Source organism: Mycetomoellerius zeteki, unplaced genomic scaffold (genome assembly GCF_001594055.1).
Source record: "Mycetomoellerius zeteki isolate Tzet28-1 unplaced genomic scaffold, Tzet1.0 scaffold302, whole genome shotgun sequence".
NCBI lineage: Eukaryota > Metazoa > Arthropoda > Insecta > Hymenoptera > Formicidae > Mycetomoellerius > Mycetomoellerius zeteki.
Window position 1 is genome coordinate 59,661 of NW_017257286.1, and position 24,608 is coordinate 84,268.

Genomic DNA, 24,608 nt, shown 5'->3' on the forward strand with positions numbered 1-24,608 from the left:
ACGTATATTTAGTTTTAACTAAATATTGTGTTTCAATAATCTTCATAAATCTATTCGTTAAAGCTAGAATATTGGAAATGTTTAGAGCCACTGGATTTTTTAAAATTATGCATTAGAGATTGGCAATTGAGAAAATAAAATGTCGGTTTGCGGCAGCAAATTGTGTTAAATTTGCGTAGCAAACATGCAACTACAGGTTGTACTGTTTACGTTGCAGGTGTCCTGGATGCGCAAACGGGACATGCACATCCTGAGCGCTGGCATCTTCATGTATACGTCGGACCTGAGGTTCCAGGTGATCCATCCGGATAAGTCGGAGAATTGGACGCTGCAAATCAAGTCGCCGCAACAGCGCGATTCTGGCGTGTACGAGTGCCAGGTCAGCACCGAGCCGAAGATGTCGCTCAACTATAGTCTCAACGTAGTTGGTGAGTACCGCTTGAATTATTTACTCGTCGAGCTCAATTACGTAAATTGCGGCCTTGACTTGATTCTGTTCGAAGTCTTCTCTCGATGGGAGACGAATGTTACGGCTGTTTTTCGATCGGCTGCTGTCTCGGAGAAAAGATTGTTCGCGACACGAGCCGGTTGGCACGATCGAACGGGTTAAAGTTTAAACGCTTAAGTGCTCCGTCGTGGGATTATCCTCTCGATGTCGCGTCGTGTTCTAAAATCCCCGTCGTTTGAGGATTAACGAGTTCCAACTCGCCAACGACATTGAGATTTAACGATTATGAAAAAAGCTACTATTATAGCATTTTTTAGTACGTGTAGTTTAATTGACCAATTTAACTAATTTATACTTTTTAACATTAGAAAATGCTAAAGAAGATGTATTATATAAAATTGATTAATTGATACATTAATATTGACCACTATTATATTTACATGAAAATAAACAGTGGTATTATAAATAAATTTTATAAATATTTATTTTAGTACCTTAAGTTAATGCATCATTTATCGTATGTCACGCTGGCATTTGACTAAAGAATATTATTTTGCCAGTTCATAATATTTGACATATTTATAGCATTTAATATTATTTCTATATTATTAATATGAAAATGGTGATAAATAATAAATTACTCAATGATGATACGGAAATTTCTCAATAGTTATATCGTGTATGAAAATTGATCTCGATTCCATCACGAATGCCGATTGCACAATACAGCTGGCAGTGACATGTACAATTACATATTCATGCAGACACCAGCGTGTCATCAAGTATCATTTTGCATCTCCTTGTCTATAAAATCTATTGCACAGTTACGAGGCAGATGTGTTTTCCCACGGAAAATAACGTTTTACAATTATTTGAAATAAATTAATGCGTTAATTTATTAATTTATTTATCGTGACATTATTGGATATATTTGTCGTTGTGTTTATGCGATTCGCCTTCGCAAACAACGAATAAAAATGTAATTTTCTTGGCTGCGGCAAAGATACAGTGAGAGCACTATTCGTGTCTTCTTTAAAGTTGAAGGCAAGTACGCCGTAAGATTTAGTTAGGCGAAGTCTCAGCGATCGTTTTTTTTACAACGTTCGTGAATCTTTCAGCAGTTTCTGAGAACATTAGGGAAAACGACAACGATAACGCACGACTTCCGTTCCTTCCGTTTGCGAACGTCGTCGACCAAATAAAAAGCAACGAGGGTAGGCAAGGAAGGACGAGTTATTTTGCCATCGAAAGTTGGATCTGAGATACATTATAAACAACATAACTTTGTACATGCAATCCGAAAGAATTTCATATTGGCATAACTGCTGCGCTGAAAATTCAACATTTTCGCTGCTACAATTCGTGATCCGCCTTAAATAAACTTTCATGATAAACATCCGCTATGCTGAATATCGATGCGATATTCTATCGCACTTCACACTCTTCCATTTTACACGATATTAATTGCGCTTACTGTTTGCCATGTGACAGTTTTTATCATTTATGTAAATAAAAAAATATTCAAAAGAAGAATAAAATTAAATGAAATAAACTTATTGAATCCAAAACGAAATTTGCCGATTCTTGTGAGATTTTCACATATTTCGCTTGTAATATCTTTATCCAAGAAATTTTTAACAAAATTAAATGAATCTAATTTTGTATTTTGAATTATGAAATTTCTGGATTTTGAGTTTTTTACCTTTCATATCTCTAAATTATTGAAATACATTTAAAAAAATTTTTTTAATTCTTAAGTCGCAGAATTGTTCGATTTTTAAAATATTACTGTTATATCACGAAGTTCCTGATATCTAAAATTTTTCGATTTGCAAGATTTTTCAACTTCTATATAGATTTCGCCGTCAAGATCTATATAAGATCGTCGCCTTAAAATATGAAGAAAAACTTTCTAGTTTCTTTCGAGAGATGTAAAACACCGATAAAGAAAGCGACTGAAACTTGTTGAAATGGTAGTAGTATGAAATGAGATGGTAGAAGAAAATGATAATTTGTAGATTACGAAAGCGGGGCGGGATATTAACAAAAGAAATTCATTCTTTTTCTTTACATTGTCCAGATTTGTCATTTTATCACGCAATTAAAAATCAACATGAAACTATTCGCTTCTGTTTGCGTATGTAGGACCACAACCGTTGATTTTGAACTCTGCACAAAGCTAAAGAGAAGAATAAGCGATGGGTAAGGAACGGAGAGTACGAAGCGCTGCAGAACGTAAGAGTTCCGGCGTGCTCGATAAGCGGCTTGGAGGAAACACGTCGACGAACCGAAGTCCTTTTCAACCCCTGTACCCACCCTTATACTCCCCTTTTTATGTGCTAAGAGCGCATCGATGCAGGTGCATCTACTCCGTCTAGATCGTTTATGTCTGGTAACGGGGAAGGTTGGCGCGAAATAAATCGTCTTTCTTTTGCACGTTCTCTCATTCGTAAAATCGTAAAACATGAAGTCGACGGCGAGATCGATTTTACAAATCCATTCCGCAAAAAGCTAGAAACGCAGGAGTCCCTGCTGACTGCAGATCGAAATTTCCCATTGGGGTAACTTTGGAAATTCGTGGAAGGGAAAAGGCTGTTTTCTGATAGATCTGTAAAGATTGTCAGTGAGAATCGATAGAAGTGTCAGCAAAAGTAGGACAGATTGATTGAAAAATAACGCAACGAAATAACTTTAATAGAATATGATAGGAAAACTATCTTATGACAAATTAGACTTTCACAAAAAGTAATTTATGACAAGCTGTTTAAAATATAAAAATTTATATTAGAGATTTATATTAATAATATTTATTTACATGTAATCGTATTTCTTCTCGCTTTTATCTTTTTAACTAATTGGAAATATCGTTGGAAATAATTTGTTTGAAATCTCGTGATTTTTATGTAAAATTGCTGAATACAAGAGATTTGGCATAAAATTCCTCCTGGCATAATTCCCGTTTTTGCCTTCGAGTCGAAACGTGTCCTACAGAGAATAATTCACGTACCAAAATTCGCAAGGATAATAAAATTTTGCTAGCGGGCGGAACTCCAATCTCACCACTCTGGCATATATATTCTTGACTCAGCATTTTTTTACCGCAACGTGTTTTCGTCTAGCCGAGCGGCGTAAATACATCCGAATTAACCACTAATGCATTTTTTGCCAGTCGTGCGTTTGTTAAACGTCTCGTCCTGGTTCCGTCAAATAAATTCGAACCCATTTTTCGGATTCTAGTTTTGAATATTAGTTGGTCTTGCGTGAGCTCTCACGAGATTGTATTGATTTGAAGCTCAAATTGCATTCATTTCGATAGTAAAATAAAAGGAGAGAATACAATGCCACTTTGTCATTATTAGATAAATGTGATCATGACTTTATTAAGTTTATTACAGTTTGTAATTTATTACGAGTATCAGCTTAAATTACATATAAAATCAACAAGCTAGTTAACTAAGTGCTGCTTGAAATGGAATTCTAATTCTCATCAACTATTATATCGAATACGTATTTTACAAACATTCTCTCAATTTAATATAAACATTCTATATAAATAAATATGTAGGGAATATATATATAATACGAGTATCCTATATGCATTTGTATACTATCATTTATTACAAAACATATTAACTCTATGAATCTGTACCATTTGGTACTGCATATGGAACAACATTGTGGTTTAAATCTATCCTAGTTCACGATATGGTATAATAGATTCCACGCTAGTTGTTGCGCGATGGCACGTTAATGAATGCGCTTCGGTTGACGTAATCAGCAACGTAATTGCAAATCCGACGAGAGAGTGAAAATGATAATTGGCCGGCAAAGATTTGCCAGGCAACAGTGGTGTCAACAACCGGAGCTATAACGGAGCATGATAAACAATGTATTCAGTCAAATATCGATATTCTCGGTATGTATACCGTGTTCCATTATTGACGATGATAATGGTCGATGTTTTTTTAACAGAAAATAGGTATGTGGCAAATGTTGAATTGTTTCTAATTCTCATCATAGAATTGACACAATTTGATATTTTTAAATTAAATTTGAGAAAATTAATCATTCTTTAAGTATATTATTAATATTCTCGGGAAATCGATATTTTGTTTTAATATTAAAACACAATATTTTTTTTATTTATTACACATTAATACAATAGATATATATATTAAAGTATATTTTATACAAACGATAAATCGTTTCTAATAGAATTGACATAGTTCGATGCTATTTTTAAATTAATTTTGAGAGAATTAATCATTCTCATTATTATTGATACTTTGAGCAAATATTTTGTTTTGTCACTCTTAATATTAAAACATAATATTTTTTATTTATTATTACACATGCAATGATGCAACCTATATATGAAAATATGTTTTACTACATATTATTTCCTCACATTTCGACGATTATAATTTTTAATAAAATTCTGTATTGCATTATTGCATTATATATTATATGTTAAGATCTCATATTAGTAGCTCTGGAAGCTTTGTTTCATTCGGTGAAATAGCCATATCAGCATCCTGTCAAATCAGTACGGTGAAAAACATAAAGATATGAATAAAATAGTATAATCACATGCAGAGATATGTTTTTACTAAAGGAAAATATATGTATAAAAGTGCAAACAATATAGCGAGTGGTTATATACATTTTGTATACGATGTTATTTACTTTTATATTTAGGTTATCTTGCTTTGAAAGTGATACAAACAAACATCGTCATTTTTTAAAGAGAATGGTAAAAACATTTCTTTCTGTAATCAAAATATTCTAACTCGAAAATTTAAAAAGTTAAAATTTCCAGAAAAGAAAGACTACGAGTCAACGCAAGGTGTAAAGTTCTAATATAATTAATCTGTCTTTAATATTTATCCAATCAATTTAAACATACAATCGTACAAACGTTTAATTAGTCAAAATTATTGTGTTTTACACTGAGAATGACCTAATAAAGGTTGAAATGTTTGTATGATATGTTTAAATTGATTTGATAAATATTAAAGATGGATTAATTATTAGCACTTGCGTTGATTCATAGCTTTTCTTTCCTGGAAATTTTAATTTATTTTTTTAATAAAATGTATTTTTAAACACAATTTTTATTATTTTTAATACAGATTTATTTAAAGCTTGTAAGTCATTTGTATAATTTGAAATACCTTTAAAAAGCAGAAAACATTAAAATATTAAATTAAAATTTTTTCTATTTTTGAAAGAAAAGAATAATTACTCGTTAGAACAATTTTAAAGCATGAGAACAAATGCATTTTTATTATACCTATTCGCGTTATTAAGTACTATTATACAATGAAAAAGAAGAATGCGTACGAAGACAATGGGCCCAATTCCGTGGTCACGGTGGGACCAATAGGTCCTACCGTGAAGATTTGCTTTAATCAGACTTTTAATTAAGAGAGATATAAGTCATTCTTTGCCGAGACAAAAATGCCAAGCACGGCGCAATCATAAATAAGACCGTGAACAGTTGGCGTTATAGTCACCGCCGTTGCTGGACAGTGATTTTAAATTACGCGGAACTCATGGAAAATGAAATTTAATTCAATCTTTGTAAGAGCACTTGAAATTCTCATGAAGAAGAGACTGCAAATCTCTTTAACATATTTCTCTTTAACATATGTATGTACATGATTCACATACTCTTTGTGATTTTATTCCCGCTACATTATATTTAATGTAATTAAATAAGGAAGCCTGTATAAAACCGTGCTCTCAGAAGCTTTTTTGCAATAATTTATATACAAGGTACTTCATTAGTATCGTGAAATATTTTTATAACAAATTCCTTGACAGAACTTGAGATTAATTTTTCTTTAATTAAGTTTGATCGAACGCTCATTTATCGGAGAACTGTTTACTTATTACTTACTAAATCAATGTTTATAAAAGTGCTTGAAATAATCTTGTTTTTTACGTCATAAATTAAATTTTTTAAAAAATTATGGAAAGTTATAAAATAAAAGTTATATAATAAAGTTATAAAAAGTTTATTAAAAATAAAAAACTGCGCCTCTACGTTATCTTATTAGTTTATGTATATTATATTAGTTTCTGTAATATTTAATTTGTCGAAAGCTTTGGAACTTATTGTTGTAAAATTATTTGAAAAAATCTTTAGTTATATCTTTGCTAGTGAAAAACGACCGCAAATTCTCAAGAATCTATCACCGAATTATTTCCCAACGAGATATTCTGTACACATATATTCAATGTGTGTAAATGCGTATGCCTCTGATATTCAGAAGGGAATACGACGTGCAGAAATAATTACTCTCTGATGTTTTCATTATCGTTGCAATATTCCCACGCCATTGCATCTTTCACTTCCCCGGTCTCGCTTCTTTGCACGTAATAACCGCGTATTTCGGAGGCAGGCTTTCGCGTTTACGTAAGCCAAAATATTTCATCTTATGCGAGACGGAGAGAGCCTTTATGTCAAGATGCAAGGGCGTCCGCATTGTGAAAGGAGTTCACGGGAATCCGTGGAATAATTCGTGTAAAACTTGGAGAAAGGTATGGTGAGAACTTTGCAGGAACCTTCGAAATAGAATACATATAATATAGAACATTATTGTAATTATATGTCATAAATCTTTTTATTTCGTATTTAATGAATTAATGATTATATTCTCTGCAATGCAGACAATATAAAAATAATCATAGACAATATTGAACAATATTAAGATACTCATCAATGCAATTGATACAGTTAATTAATTACATTTTATATAATGAAAGGTTTTGATAAATTATACAAATACGATAATTAACTTAACAGTTTAAATTGTCTGTATATGTTTACATATTGATATTTATGAATCAAATGATATGCTTCGAATATTCGAATTAATTGTATAATCTTGTATTTATAATTTTCAATTGTAGAAATTTTCTGATTTGTCAAACTTACTTTTATGATGATGTAGATATAAATAGCTTTTGATATTAATTAAATTGCAACGTCATATTCGTTTTGAAATATGTACACATCGAAATGCGTTAATATAGCAACAGAATAATATTTGTTTATTTGACGTTAAGCCGCGCAGGTAAAATTGTGGTCGGTCTTTGTTTGTAATAATATATGCCGCGACATGATACGATGAGTGAAATGATAGAAGACAGAAAATAATATCAAGCGGCGTCAGAATAACGATCGTTATTATTCGTGCAATTAAGTCTCATTGTCACGATTGGTCACACTTGGCTACAATATGGGAGCGAATGACACGCGTTAACGCACTGACGGCTTAATTGGTTTCTCTCTCCTTTCTACTACAGTCGTCCCTGGCGCAGCCAGGCATCCACAAATCAATTGCGAAATTCGTAGCCATCATATACGAAGCAATACGATCCTTCAAAATCGGTATAAACGAATATCTATGTCGGATCGAATCACTTTTTTATGTTTTTTTCCTATTTTCTATATGACTTTCAAGCTCCAAAATTGTGTACGAGCACCATCATTCAACATGAATTTCCGTTTAAATCCAACGTTCGTCATCCTATCAAAATTGTCAAAGTGAAATAAAATGCAACATAATTTCTTGTCAATTATCATATGTATATATCTAATAAATCTAAATACTGAGATTTTATTATGTAATACAACATTAACTTTGAATGCCTAATTACAAACGTGCTTTTTTATTTAGCTTAAGTTAATTATAATAAATATTTTAAAGATATATTATATTAAATTAAAACAGTAATTGGCATCATTTCAAATCATGTATGTTTCATCGAACGTTCCTGCTTGTAATATATACAATATCGGTCAAACAAATTGTTATTTTGATAAATATTGGAGAACTGTTCTGTTATTTCGTTTTATTTATTTTTTGTCCGTAATACTTTTTACGGAAAAATATATATATGACTTTAATTTATGATAGAATTTGCAGTCGTAAACTAGTGTCCTTTCTTTATTTTATTATTTCGACTTATAATATGCATGACAGAATAAAATTAATTGTTGTATAACATTTATGCACATAAGTTTTATTAAATTTTTTGTGTTATATAAATTCATCTTAGATAATTTATAATCCTAAAAGTCCTAGTCCATTTTTAATGTTTCTCTTGCTAACGTATGACACTCTTGTTTCGAACCCGTCAATTTTCATCGCCCGATCACGACACGATGCAGTATCCAGGGAACATGATACGAGTATTTGTCACTCTTATGGCAATTATGGTCTCTCCTAGGATCGTTTATCTCGTTATGATAGTTAGATTATCTCCGTCCAACCATAAGATACATGTGCAGATCTATAAGCGGCGATATCTCTCCGCTTCCAAAGCGACCCATTTCAGTCCCCTTTCCTCGCAAATTTGTCTCGCTGGGATTCGAATGAACCAACATAGCCAGGACTCAACCATTGTGCTAAATGGACCATGTCATCTAGAAATGAACGTTTTAGAACACCAGGCGTCTTTTATACGATATCTCCCGCATTACGTATCTTGCTAAAACGCTTATCTCACAAAAATTTTTATACGAGCTCATAATAAAATACTTTAGATACTGATTTACATTATATAAGATTTTTTATATAATATCTTATTTACATAATATGTGTTTTACATGCTATCTCATTTTATTACAATAGATTTATTACAATTATTTTTATGAAATCTATATTTTTACTTCAGCTAATTGATTTTAAAAAATTATTTAATACACATTATGTGACTCGTAATAATTTTCAACTCATAGTTGCTGACTTTGCAACGACTTTTTGCGTTGGTAATCGTTCTAGAAATTATATCCTTTACGATCATAAAGTGAGACTATAGCGCATGAAAACGTAAAGTAGCTACTTATATGAAAAGACACCGAAGCATTAAACGCGAATAATAGCAAATCTTTCCCACTCGGATTAATAGCATACGATTCCGTGAACTGCACTTTGCAAGTCATCAACAGCCGTGTTCGAGTTTGCGAGTCATTACAGATCTTTGACGATCCTAGTCGCAGTCGCACAATGCTCCGAGATGATTTCCTTCCAGTCTTGAATCGCTCAATTTAGTCGGCAGCCGCGACGCTTTAAGTTTCCAGAAACTCCCTAATTTACGCCGGCGTATTTATCTGCCGTTGCAATTAAGAGAGTTGCAATTGCACTTCGCCGATTCTGATCGCTCGTGTGCCAGTGCAGCGAAATTAAACGTCGTCTCTTAAGTTGCGTCTGTTGCGACGATATTTGTGTGCGCTGTATTATAGTATTCTACTTTAAGTTTGCCTCTCGGATGACCCAACTTTTCGCGAGGTTGCCCTAGAATGCTCGAACCACCAAGGATTGGGTAATGGCTAATTATTTCACGGATGGCTTGTGACAGATGATATCGCGGGAAACTGGAGCTTCTGCCAACGTTCTTAAACACTTGTAATTAAAGCGGTCTTGATTAGACGCAGATCTATTGGTATCTTATTAACCGCTCAAGTTTAGTGGAAATTAACGAGTCTTTTCGTGACCTATGAGAGAGGTTTATCAGAAATGTTAACTACGAGTAACTAATGGAATACGTCGTCTTTCAATCATACTTTCCAACTTTATTTTTCAGAATAATAGAAATACTCGTGTGAAACATAATTACAAATATTTCAACAAAATTAATTTCGTAAACTGTTCCTTCGTGTCGTGAACGACTTGAACATTTAATCGCGTGTAACAAACGCGTGTGTACCATTTGTGGCTCTGCAACTATCGTTATCGCGTCTGGTAGATTAGATTTAACTCATAGTATTCCCGTCAAATTTGCTATGAAATTACACACGTAAATAAACGTTTGTTGTCGTGAACGTTTGTGTTAAACTTCGTTTGATTTCACTGTGGAGCACACATTGCGGTGTATTTTATAGGGTAAGCGTGCTGCAGAATATCTCATCAGTACATATTAAATTGTATATCCGAAATAAAACGGACGACAAAATCAATTTCAAATCGATTTCTCGCCATGATAAATCATTGCTGATCAACTTTGCTGAATTTGCAAATTTATACAGTGTCCCAGAATGACCGCATTTCCTTTTATGGACGTATTCTTGAAGTAATTTTGAGACAAAATCCTAATATCGAGATTACAATAATTTATTTTTTAAATTATAAGCTAACTTTAAATGCTTATAAATCAAAAACCATTTTACTTTTATCTCTCTATTATTATTTCTGAATTCTTTTAAACATTCTAAGACGAAAATCCTAATACGAAAATACGAGGCTATAATAGTCTTCGAATTACAAACTATCTTTAACCAATTATAATTCAAATACTATTGTAACCTCGACATTTTTGTATTAGGATTTTCATCTTAAAATTACCTCAAAAATATGTTCTTAAGAGGAAATGCGATAGTTGTGGGACACCCTGTATAAGATAATTAAGACTGATTGTGAATTTATATATATATATGATAAATACAGTTCATCTTATATGGAGATCCAGTAAATTTCTCGATAGGCTTTTCCATGAGCATAGAATATGAGGTTAAGCTACAATAACGTTCCGTGTAAAGTATTTGAACGACAAAGTACAAAGCAGCTTAAATTTAGCTACCTTAGACGGGAACACCATCTTTCCGATTCACGGCATTTCCTTCACTCAATTTCTAGTAAGTAACATTATTTATAGCAATATTATTTATAGCATTTAATCAAATAATTAAAAAAAAGTTATTTTATTTATATTTATAATGATTCGATCAAAATCGCGTCATCTCATTTTTAATTCTCCGTAATCTGTGAACTTGTGTGTGAACATTTTACACACTAATTCAAAACTGTTGAAGAAAAATAGAGATATATATCTTTCACTAGCATTATCCGAGTAATCCAAGTGGATTCGGCACGCTTGTCGAAGCACAAGGAAACAATACGAACGATAGAGCACCAAAATACAAAAGAAACTTCTTCGTCTAACGATGGTTCCGAATAAAATCGCTCTACACGTACATACCGCACGATCTCGAGTTTATACGATCAATGCCAACCATTATCGATTCATTAGCACTCGGTTGAATAACCGTTACAAATAAACTTGCTTGCGGTACGTAGTAATCTTACGTGTTCTTCTCCCTCTCGAGAAAAAGAAAAAGAAAGAGGCTGTCCGTTTGATAAAGTTCTATCCACCTCTCCCTTCTATCTGTAACGGTTCACTGCTTTTTCCAATTTTTCCAATAATTGGGAAGAATTTCTTCGACGACCAATTTACATTAATATCACGACTATCATATTTTTCTGTCATGTTTCATTTTTATTGCCATTACTGGCGAGTGTACCGTGTCTCGGGAATTCATATTGTCGATTTGACGAGTTTTGACGATGGAAATCACCCAAGAGATGAGAAGGATGCAGGCATGTGTACACACAGTATATAAAGTTTTATGTATATGCGCTAGACAAGTAGTCCGTGTATTAAACTTTACTGTTTCAAATGTCGTAATCAAACGTCATCGCGCTGCTCATAAATTGCGAAGAATTTTTGCGATCTCCTCTCTGTAATACGCTCGAGTTTCCGGAGGAATCCTTTCACGGAATTCATATATCTTTCGATTCGAAATCGACTGTGCATTAATCCGCAATTTTATAATCCTCTCGATTAAAGTTTAGCTTGGATTCGATGAATCCAACATTTACAATCGAGGAGCGTATAAGTAGCATTTGGATAAACTATAGTTACAAAAATCTAAGTACAAAGTAAGCTGTTTGGCTACATTAGTTTGAAACTGTTCCAAAAATTCCGATTGTACTATTCGCTTCTACGAACTCAAGGCAACTTTGCGCGTTATACTTTTCCGAATTTAAACAAAGTAAGTTTAGTGGGCCATTTGCTGGCTAAAGGTTGCTTGAAGGATCACTAAAGGCGCCAAGCGTCGCTTTTAAAGAAGGAAGTAAAGTAACCATTATTTAAGCGCTTCCCAACCAAATTATTTTCTTTAAGTACGCAATAAAGAGAAACGATACTTTAGGTAAAAGGGCAAACCTATTTTGTGGTTCTTTTTATACTTTTTAAATGGCGCTATTTATTTCTAAATAAAAAATAGTAAAAATCAAATTAAGAATAAAATAGTTTATTTACATATAATATTAAAATATCAATGTGTTTTAAGTTATAATACTTGATTAAATTTGTGAGAAATTTCTGACAAATAGAAGAAAATAAATAATAAAAATTGCTAGTTTTGACTTCATTACACACATAATTATAATTAAGAAAAAATTCTATGAGTTGCAAAATGAAATGGACCAAATTCTTAAGCGCTGCTCTCTCTAACATTAACTATTTAAAAATTTTAATTGGCATTAATTTAATTATTACGAAAAACGTGACCTTAAAAAAGTAATATCCCGTAAAAAAAATTAACATATTTCTGCTGAACTGTAAATTGTATTGTTATTTGCAAATTTTATAACTCATAATTTTTAGAAAAATGCAGTTCGCTCGTCTTACTGTATAAATATACATCTTGTTACATAGTCGAGCGAAAATTTATATGCAATGTAAAGAGTGCATCACGTATGCATCAAAAATCAAATACTTTTGGATCGCAGACGAAACTTGCATCTAGCTGCGCAATCAGATGCAGCTATGATGTAATATACGTAAGCAGATTTTTTTTTATTTTGTATATGTATGTATGTGAACACGATCGACTTCTTGAGTTACAAGTGCAAATAATTAGCCCCATCAAAAAATTACATATTAAGTGTGACAGGAAATAACAAATCGAATAATTTAATGTACATACAAATGACGTTTCAAATATTTCAAATAATGCTAATATCACGCAAGAACCATTTATTTATCATTTGTTTGCTTTAATGCATACGTGGTGAAGTAAAATCTCTCTCATTGGATTGCATCGCTTTTGTAATGCGTGACATTTAATAGTAATGAAATATATAACGTGTCGGTTTGCGCAATTTTCATTGCGTTTTGCATATTCCACCACAAATTTAACGATATTTTCAGTCTCTATATGTATAATACCATGGAATATTTAATATTCTTATATATAGATAAAATCTTTATCTATAGATGCAATTATAAATTTATACTTTTAATTAAACTAATTTTTATATAATCTTGATTAAGCTTAGATTAAATTAAGATTAAATGTGGGCATTTCTAACCTTTCCCCTCCCTCTCTCTCTCTCTCTCTCTCTCTCTTCCCTACCCTCTACCTTATTTCGCTTGCTTTTTCCTCTTTCCTTTTCTTCTTTTTTTCTTTCTAAGACTTCAATAAAATATAATAAGTTTCAATTTAAGAACTTAAGAAGATATTTAAATGTATTGTATTATACAAATATTTATAAAAACGGATGTAATTTAATAAGTGGAATTTGTTGAAACAGATTAGAAAACGCGACATTCATACGCATATTGATCGCAAATTTAAATTGAGCTATCGTAAAAAATGTTAAACGGTAATCAATTAGAATTGAAATAGGACACGCATTCTATATAAATAAAAAAAATGAAATTCGAATAACATTTAAAATCTGCACTGTGTGTTTCAAAGTAAAATTAATATAATTTAAATACAAAAGTGGAATTGAATGAAAATTCTGTTTAAAGTAAAAATGCCTAAAGGGATACATTTAAATGAATGTATAGAAACGTAATGATATGGTTTATTAATTTTCTAAAAGTGATAAATGAGTATACATATGTAAATAGTAATCAAATTGACCATTTGGATACATAATCTCGTTGCGATTATCAAAAGCAGCGGTAATAAATGAAAATTTGTTGGTAGCACGTACTGATATGTATACACTTAAAAAGGAAAGATTACAGTAAACTCTCTGAATGGGATCGGCGATAAAGAAGAAACGAAACAAACAGGACGGTCGACGTAACGAACCATCAGCGGACGTCTGCCGCCAACGGCATGCGCATTAATCCGATTGCTCCGGTCGCTGTCCGATTATTTCCGGTAATCCCCAATACGCGTGTAATGAACCACGTCGCTCGAGTTTGCACGCTCTAGCGTTAACGAAGGACGCTCCGCGTGTCCCAGCTGCAACCCGCGAACTTCGCTAATTTTGAAGGCTTACGCAAGTGCATCGTGCCACATGTGACTCGAGTCACGCACGATGCTAAAAGACGAACGAGGAATAACTAATTAACCCAATGAGCGTTTGCGTTTCAAATGTTGCTGCTAGATCAATGTTTATTTCCGTAAATCGTGATCATATGGAATAAATATCTACTCGTTTTTTTAAATCTAATGTTAACGATAACCGATTTTAATAATTCATAGTAGTCCAATAAAATTATTGTTAAATCGTAATAGTATTTCTATTTTCACACGAACAATAAAATGAGTTTTCGCGTGGCAATTATATCACAATGGCTATTTCGAATGTTTGAAAGGAAATGTAAATTGCTCTTTGTACAGCAACGTCGAGGATAATTATGTTATTATTATGGAATTACGTTCTTGTCGAGTTGAGAGAGATTTTGCTCTATAGGTTAGTAATTTATTGGTGAAATATGGTCACATCGGGTCGCGACGATAAACGGATTCATATGTGTGTCAAAATGTATCGTTGAATGAACGCTACCATAATGAATGCGGACTGGTTGCATTATAATAAACGTCAAATTATATTCGCTTCAGAAGCGAATACTTCAGGATATAATTATCGCGTTAAAGTTACGAGCGAGACTGTTTGTAGGAAACAACATAAGTTGTAAGGGAGTAATAGTTTATGAATAGACGCGCAACTACGCGATCAATTGTAATACTGATATTAGATACCATTTATATACGAATCTCTAGTTAAGCAAGCATTCATCCAAATTAATATTGATTACCTTGTTATTAAACTATTATATTCATACATTGACAAACAATTTAAACTTATTTATCTGCAAATGAAGTAATATTACCCTGAGTGTTAAAATTTTTTTTATTTTTAAGTATTAATTTAGAAACTTCTGCATCTCCTTGAAGTATTTGATTTTGAATTTCTATTCTTTAATCACAAAATTAGCCGCTACTTATTATCATTGGCTGCGTTCAGCAGAGAAAGCAGCTTTGCAACTGTTGTAAAATTCTTTAATATGATTGATGTATATATTTAGATCCATAAGGAACTAAAAGCAAGAATCAATCGTATTGAAGAATTTTACAGTTGCAAAGTTGCTTTCTTTGCTGAACGTAGCCATTATGTTGTTAATAATATCTTCTTTTGTTTTATAAACAGTGACACGACGGAAAATACACAGGTGTCGAGTGGCTTACCGCTCGGTGCAATTTACTCGCGATCTGTAGATCCGGGTTCAATCCCACCTGCGTTTACATGCGCGATTTTTCGCGTCTAAGGAGCCGAAAATGACTCCATTTAGTGATTAAGAAATCTTTGATCATCAGCGCCGTTCGGATCCAGCGTTAAACTATAGCTTGGTCCCATATATAGTGGATATACGAGTATGTATGGGGATCTCCCAGGGAGGTTGGATATTAGGTTAACAACTTAATTCCAGAAAATAATCAATTGTTACGAAAATTTCATAAGAGGTAGGTCCTGTCCCGTCTTGGGATGTTATGCCATCGAATGAATGAATGTCTTCATTATACAATAAAAATCGTGAATTTGTTTGTTTTGTGCGATATTCTTGATTTTCTTAAATTGTGATTCATGAATTTAAGAAAATTGAATATCGTACAATTCAATTAGCAAATTCATGATTTTTATTATATTCATCTGATGATTCACTTTGTTTATTGAAAAATTTTTCTAATTGTGTTGGATCTTCTTTTTTTCTAAAAAAAACCTAAAGTTCTAGAAAAACTAAATACTTCATTATGTTGGATAAATCATCGCATAGTGGATGGATTGCAGAATATTTGCAATATCTATCACAAAGGTTCTTGCGGAAAAGTATTTCTGCGTAGATCATACCATGAAATACTATGATCAATATTATTTCTGCTACGATATTTGCTCTCGTTAATCTGTTGAACGTTTTAAAGATCCGCGGGGAAAATATTTAATCTAACTAAAATAAAAATAATTATACATAAATGCAAATGTAAATTTGAAATTTACATTTGCATTTATGTATAATTATTTTTACATTATTATGCGTATTTGCGTGTCGTGAAATTATTTCATCCGTTATTTTAATAATATGTTTTGGCAATCTGTATATATTTTTAAATAGAAATCGTAATAGTTCTTGGGTTTATAAGTGATTTAAAAAAAGGAGATTCTTTATTTAATAAAATGACTCCATTTTCTTTCTCTTGTAAAACGTAAAAATTTGATAGAAAGAGAAAGATAAAGGGAGGAAGAGAGGAAAGGAAAGTGGAAGAAAGTGAAATAATAGTAAATGAATTTACATGGATACTTCTTTTCGATCAAAGTAATGTAAATTTTATCCTTAAACGCTAGACTTAATATATGTATGTGTGTATGCCGTAATAGTCCATTTATCGAAATTAATTTGCAATGTAAGGAACATAATGTTCGATTTACATGCACATTTATTTAAATATTTTGGCAGCGCACGACGCTCTTCCTACGCAAATAGCGTTACATATATGTATTGTAGAAGCTCGCTGTGCTATTCACGTGATGAATTTCGAACTGAAATTGAAAGTGTCGTAAGTCGCAATTAGTTGCATTATTGATTAAATATTAATTTTTTATCGTTATGAATAAATAACGATTATTGGCCTGCATCGATTTATGATACACATCATTATTTATACTTATATTTATTCGCGCGATTTACTTATTTAAAATTCAAAGTAAGAACAATGGCAATATACAAAAGGAATTACAGATCGTTTTATCGCGACATTTTATAGATAATAATTTTTTTTTACGATTGAAATGCTGTTTAATTTTGAATGTATCTCGTGTTGCACGTTGATTTGCTCGCTGATTGAAATATAATTATTGATTGTTTCGAAAAGAGAGAATTATTGGATCGAGTGATACAATTGATTTAGGTAACGTAAAGCTGCATAATGTAACAATTACTGCATAATGTAGTAATTGTTTATTAATGAGTTTTTTTCACGAAATAATGTATATTTGACTTCAGGATACATTTTAAGGTATTAAATATTTCATAACGACGACTTGTTGTGCAATGCTTGTTTTTGCTGCACAGCTATTATAACGCATGATAACAAAGATCTCTTTTTCTGCACACTGCACACAAAACTCGAACAGGCATGTAAAGAGTATAAACCGTTCCGAATTTGTCGCATTACTCTTCGGAACATCATCAGCAAGTAGTAGGAGATTATCATTTTATCAACAATTAACAGTCCATACTTTAATATCAACTTCTGCGATCGACTCGTGAATATGTAGTGATCAGTTATCGAAACAAGTATCTTCACATAATTTGTTCAAAATACAGGTCGAAACGATAAAAAACGGAAATCGTAAATAAATACGCTGTTATAAAGCGATGATCATTCCTTTAATATATACGAATTTATATATTATATTTCACATCATATGTACCTACTTACAATTAGTTTTTTATAGATTGAAATATAATTTAGCTGTTCTTTTTTGGAATAAAATATGGAACAATACACACCGAAACTCGAGTGATACACATATAAGAGGAAACCGCAATATATCGACGATTTATTAATAATAAATAGATGCCATTAGCACCGAGAGAGTATAAAGTATCGCGTGATCGTAATTAATTGTATTGTCGCGAGTGAGTTGTGTAACGAAGGAACTTATGAAGTAGAAAAGGAGGTCTGGTAAACATCAAGCAATAGCAAAACAATTTATTATTTATTATTTATTATTTTGTTTGTTATGAAATCAATCGATTACAATCATTGTAAAATCAAATAACAAATGAGAGATAGATACATCTATAAATGTAATCATGGACCTTTCTGTTCCTATTCTAGTTCCTGTTATCTATTCTGGTCTCTAATTATACTTGCACAATGACAATATAACTTTAATGATATTAAAAGTTACAAAATATATCCACGAATTTACGGTTTTTTACATTTGGTGTAAGTGCGATATTTTATAGTTTATACTAACATTTAACTAAATATATATAATTATTAAATATCAGAAAGAAAATAGGAGCCGTTAGTAAACATATAAAATATTTTTTTTTGTTATATTTAACTAAATATACATATATTATTATAACATAAAAGAAAGAAGATACAAATAATTAATAAGCATGTAAAATATTTTTTTGGTTTGCGTAAACTTGACTGTGGGACATTTTTCTTCATTACGCAGTGAAAATATATACAAAAAGCATATTATAAATTGATATCGGTAACATCAGCAAGTTTTATTAAAAAGAAGATAATATATGAATAAGCTTAGAGAGACAGAAACAGATATTATTTAAAATGCAATTTATTAATTCAATAAAAGTTCAAATTAATAATCGTAACAGCCTTCTGTATTAATAAAATAAGTTTTACTAAAATAAATCTCAGTATATCGAGTACAAAGTTTAATTTAGATATTAATAATGGAATTTATATGTATTTAGCTCGTATATTCATCGCGAATGTCAAATACTTTATCATGTAATTTAAAAATTTATTTATGCGACGTAAAAATCATACTTAGTATATTACAAATGGGATATTAAATATGCAAACTGGATTGATATCTTTGGCATTATAAACAGAAGCTTAAATATAGGTAATGTTTAATACAAATAGATAATAGATTATTGTTTCAATGTTGCTAACGTATTTCAAAATATTATTTTCATTAAATTATGAAGATAGTAAACAATATATATACAGTCTCAATTATGAGTTTATTACATTATCATAAATGAACTATGAATTTCTTTCTTTCTCTGTCCCTCTTTCTCTCTTCCTCTCCCTCTCTCATCTGGAAATATAAACAATATAAATTACATTTTCATAATAATATAAATTATATTTTCGTGCAAACATAATCAAGAAGAATCTAAAGAAATTAATTTAGTAATGGAGATATTATGAGAAAAGTATACTCGTTGTTCATGACATTTAATTGCCAACGATGCATCAGTAGACATGCGAGAGAGATAGATAATCTTATTCAATTTTATAATTAATCTTTTCTAATGTGTCTTAGAAACTCTACGATTGTTTTAAAAGCATCTCCCAGAATTTAAAGACAAGTGTTTTACCTTAACTTTATTTCTATTGCTCGTGAACCATATGGCAGTCGTCCCTTTGCTCTCGCCGTTATCGCAATTCGGTTTGTTCTGCCAACCGCAAACTTCATTTACCCGCTCGAAGAATCGCGAATCTTTTACGACACTTCGGAGGGTGTTGCTGCGAATCGAAGCTCGACGCATTCGGTGGAAAATCATGCTTACGACGATGCTACCTCCCTCAGAAAAATCGCACCGTTGCGTAGTCGAGACGGGGTGATTCTATTCGAAGAAATCGGCAATTCGAATCGCTGCCACATTTTTCTCATGGAATACGAAACTCCCTGCGACGCATGACTCGCGCTTTTTTGCAAGTCGAGGAAAAATCGAAAAGGGCTTTTCTCTTGATCAGGAAACTCTCGTAGCCTCGATGTTTTTCAATGAAAGATTGCGAAAGGTAGCAAAGGACGCTAAGTAATTTTTTGTATCACGTCAAAAAAAAACTTAGTTCTCCTGGCTTATTCAGAGAGTTCTGATTGAATTCTGTTCGATCGGATTAAATGAACGTTGTTTTACTTTATATTGTAGATTTTACTAAATTGAAATAATTGAATTAAATTAAACATCTTCTTTATGAAAATATTAATGTATTACAAGACGTGCAATTTAAAAGAATACAAAATTTAATGTTTTATTAATTAATATAATTGATGTATTGTAGATGTTTTGTAAATTAATAAAAAGCGAGAGAAAATTAAAAATGTTTTTATAATATAATCATTAATCATAATCACATTCGTATATAGAAAATAGTTTTTGATCTGTTAATGTGTATCTTTAAAAAAAATTGATAAGCACTTGAATATTTTATAAGACTGTAATAATATTTGATCAAAAATAATTTATAGTTGCATTAAATTATGACAAAATTTAAAATATAATAGAGTATGCACAGAAAGACCAAGTAGTAAAAATACGACAGAACTGTAGAACTGTAGAATTATTAAGTAAGCTTCAAAAAGTTTTCGTTAAATCGAGCATAAATTTGAAATTATTATCAACGAAATTACTCATTTTCATACGATATTTTCTTTCGAATGTGCACTGTTATAATTAATTCAAGTGGAAAGTTGTCAGTTATCTTATGCTTTGTCTCTTCAACTCTGAGACAACTGACAGTTCTAGCGTACCTTCAGATAGTCCGTCAGCCATGTGATATTTGCGCCGTCTTGTCTAACAAATAAATAATAAAAGTTCCACAACTTGATTTCATGGAGATGTCGAGACTTTTCTTCGCTTACACTTTATTTTAAACGCTCGACCTGTTTACGTTTTCCACCCTCTTTTTCTTTATCGCTTCTTCTACTTTTTAGGTCAATGCTTTTTATAACCCCGTTGCCTTGCAAAAGCGACGATGCTTAATCTGCGTTTATACGTTGAAAGAAAAATCCGACGAATGATGCTTTGAATATGATTAAATACCGAACGTTTTTAATTCTTTAAATCCGAGAATTATATGGATTTATTTGTAATTACGAGTACGTGTAAATTGAAGAATTATACAGCATATAATGCTATTTATGATATATATATATATATTTAACTTTGCAATCTTTATACGGAATATTTTAGAAAAATCGATAAAATTCTAAAGCACATTTCTTATATCAGAACGAAGGAGAAGAGTTTTTGTGCGGATCCAGAACTATTTCCCACACGTGTGATTAAATTATGAAAATGTCGCTTATCATAATAGAATATTTCTGATTTTCTCTATTTACATCAGCCTCTCGATTTTATCGATTTATGAAACATCCGCGTACAACGGCACGTTGTCAACTTCTTATTTTACTTGGTTAAGTTTCTTGAAGGAAATATATTTTTCAACGTTCTCGCGTATGCACACCACGATGCAACGTCGCACGAACATGCCTAATACAAATCAGCGTCGCGTTTGCAGCTTCCCCTTGAAAAGTTAATAGAGCTTGTGTCACTTCTAACACGGTTGCTTAAATGTAGCTAGCTTACTTGCTCGAATAGACGCAGACGTTGACGTCTTGTTGCTTCGCCAAGTCGAACAGAATGTCGTATTATCTTGCTTTTGAATGAAGTTTCGTTTCTCAAGTCTGCGGTTTTCCTGTCTTTTGTGTCATGCTCTTTTACGGTAAAATCTCCTTGGAAAAAGTTTGAAGAGCCAATGTGTTCCAAATATTTTCCACCAGTCCACAGAATGCTCCACAGGATATCTCAGTAGCTTAAATTGAAAAAAAATATCGTGATGTTACATTTTATTTTTTCTATTTCAAATTTTTACCTTTAAATTTTTTACCTTTATTTTTATTCAATGTTCATTAAAAATTTTTTTATCTTTATTGCTATATTATCTTTATTACAGAAATAATTTTTTATAACGCTGCATTTTTATAACAATGCATTTAAATTATGTATTATTGTACACACAGAGTAAAACTAATGGATGACGTCACTTTATATTGAAGTTGTGATTATGTTGTGATAACAGACTACACAACTACGCAGAAAATTATTATATTTTTGAAATCTACGTTGTTTTATAATATATAAAGAATACAATTTTTAACAAGTATAAAAATTGAGATAGTATTACATTTCTTAAAAATTCAAAAATTGCAAAAAAAATAGAAATATTATTAAATTATGAATTTTTGAAGGAGTTATATTTGAAACTTTCATTAAAACGGATGCATTATATTAATTTCCATCTATATCTAGTTTAAATTTATTAGGTTTTAAATTTTGACTTACAGTACTTCCAAAATAATCAGCTTACAAAAATGCCACCGTGCACTCGACGCTGCAAAAAAAGAATAGGGAGGGCAAGCTAAACTTTTTTCCTATCAGCTTTCGCCTCTGCGTTTTTCGTAAAAAGCTCCGAAAAAAGCTGCTACCGCGCTGCTATATTAAACGTAATTTAGTTATTTACATCACGTGAAAGGCGATCCCTACAAAATGATTAGATCACGTTCGAATGCATAAAAGTTGTACGGTCAGAGACGCGAGCTTTCATATGAATTAGAACGATGTATAAATTTTAACTCCATAGATTATATAACGGTTCCATGTTGCCATTTCAGCGGTCTCGATTGATGTCGTTAAATCCCAGTATCGGCTTTCGTTTTTTGTTTTAGCGTAACGTTTTGATCAAAACGTGCAACTGAAACGGGCTCAACGTGCGCTAAATTCATCGTCATGTTTCCGGTATTATTTATTTCTAAATGGATTATATGCTTTTATACCAAAAATTCATAACCCTCCAAATTGCGACGAATGTATACTATACATGTAATTTTTTAAAACAATAATAACGTTGGAAAATTACAAAATACATTAAAATTGTATTAATATAAATCTGTTGATGGGATTGACGTTTTTATGTATCGAAAAAAAATGTACATAAAATTTATATATTTCAAAAAATAGCTGAAAAATTTACCAGATATAAAAGCTAAAATAAATGGAAACGCCATTTAAATAAGTTCCGTAAAATACGTAAAATATGTTTTTGATGGTAGTCATTTATTGACGTAAATTCACTGTTTTACGAATTTACATCAATGCTTATCTCGACATTCACGGACTAACGATTAGGACGATTCGAAACGGCATTTCTGGTGCCGTCGAACTGTCTTGGAATTAAGGTCAAATTTCTATCTTCCAGAAACGCGTGCTTACACGGAATTCTCATAAGCTAAAACGGACATGACTTACAAAGTTAGCGCATCTTCTGAAGTCTGCAGTACGCGATTCTTGGAGATGCTCGTCGCGCAGTTCACGCGTGAATAATTCAACAGGAATGGAGAGATAAAATATGGGCGCGCGGGTGCGCTCTATATTGCATTAGGGAAGCTCCTTTATCTTTATCCTCCATTCTGAAATCAACCGACAGCGGCAGTCGGCGCGGCGCGCTATCTCGCAACAAACAAACCTCGCCGCGATAAAATTGCATTTTCCCGCGGAAGAAAGACTCGGTGTCACACTAGTGAAATTGACGTCATGCCGTTGTAAGTGTTAATACATCACGATATATTGGCTGTGTTTTCTGTTCCTGCACTAGATTGCACTAGACTAAAACTCTCTTTCTCGCTTTCGATAAACATCAAATATACATCTCTATCTCACTTTAAGTTGCAAAAGTGTACACTAGTCACAGAAAACAGACCTATTCTCGTGCGACAACTGAACTGAAATATCGAATGTATTTCGTAACAAAGGACTCGCGAACCAGGTAGATAATTTAATAAGGCAATAACGTCAGTTTTGGGGAAACTTCATATATTATACAAGAAGGTTTATTATACAAGAAGGTTTAATTTGTAGAAAATTTGGAGAGAGTAGTAGTATTCAGACACTTTTCAAATTAAATAAAGATATTTTCTCTTATCTTTTAAAAAACATGAATATTCTGTCTTTTTCAAAATAGAAATTAGAGCATTAACACTGTTAACAAATACGTGTTATATAATGCAACTTGTTTGCAATTATTACTACTCGCAACCACGCGCAAGATAGGATAACAATACAAATTTTAGTCCTTTAATTGAAATTATAGTAAATTATGGATAATACAGGCACGAGTAGGTAATAATATATAAATTAATTAATTTCTGCCTAAACACAATTTACGATATATCACACAATATTGTTATTTACCATAACTTTAGCTCAATATGAATGAATCATATAGAATTAATCATATAATCAGGGTGAGTTTATGCGTAAAATATAATCTGTCATCTACGTGTATACAATGTGAACTACATAAACTGTATTTTATATGTCATCTATTACGGATCATTGAAGCCTGTATACTTTGTCGTTGCGCTGAACTGTACTAAAACTTTTATCTCGCTTATAAATATACTTTTATTTATCAGTATTAAAATCAAATATATTAACAATTATAAAATTTTTAATTATTTTTTTCTGTATTGTGTTATATGTTTAATTTACAATAATTTACATATTT

General features: G+C 31.6%; 1 protein-coding gene across 1 annotated transcript in view; it reads left to right on the plus strand.

Moving 5' to 3' along the window:
• Nucleotides 1-221: 221 nt before the first annotated feature.
• dpr1 (defective proboscis extension response 1) overlaps nucleotides 222-24,608 on the plus strand; it is a 182,026-nt gene continuing 157,639 nt past the window's right edge. The window contains exon 1 of the mRNA XM_018450942.1: nucleotides 222-428. Within this exon, the coding sequence (XP_018306444.1) occupies nucleotides 227-428 (202 nt within the window). The 5' untranslated portion in view covers nucleotides 222-226. The remainder of the gene's footprint in view (nucleotides 429-24,608) is intronic.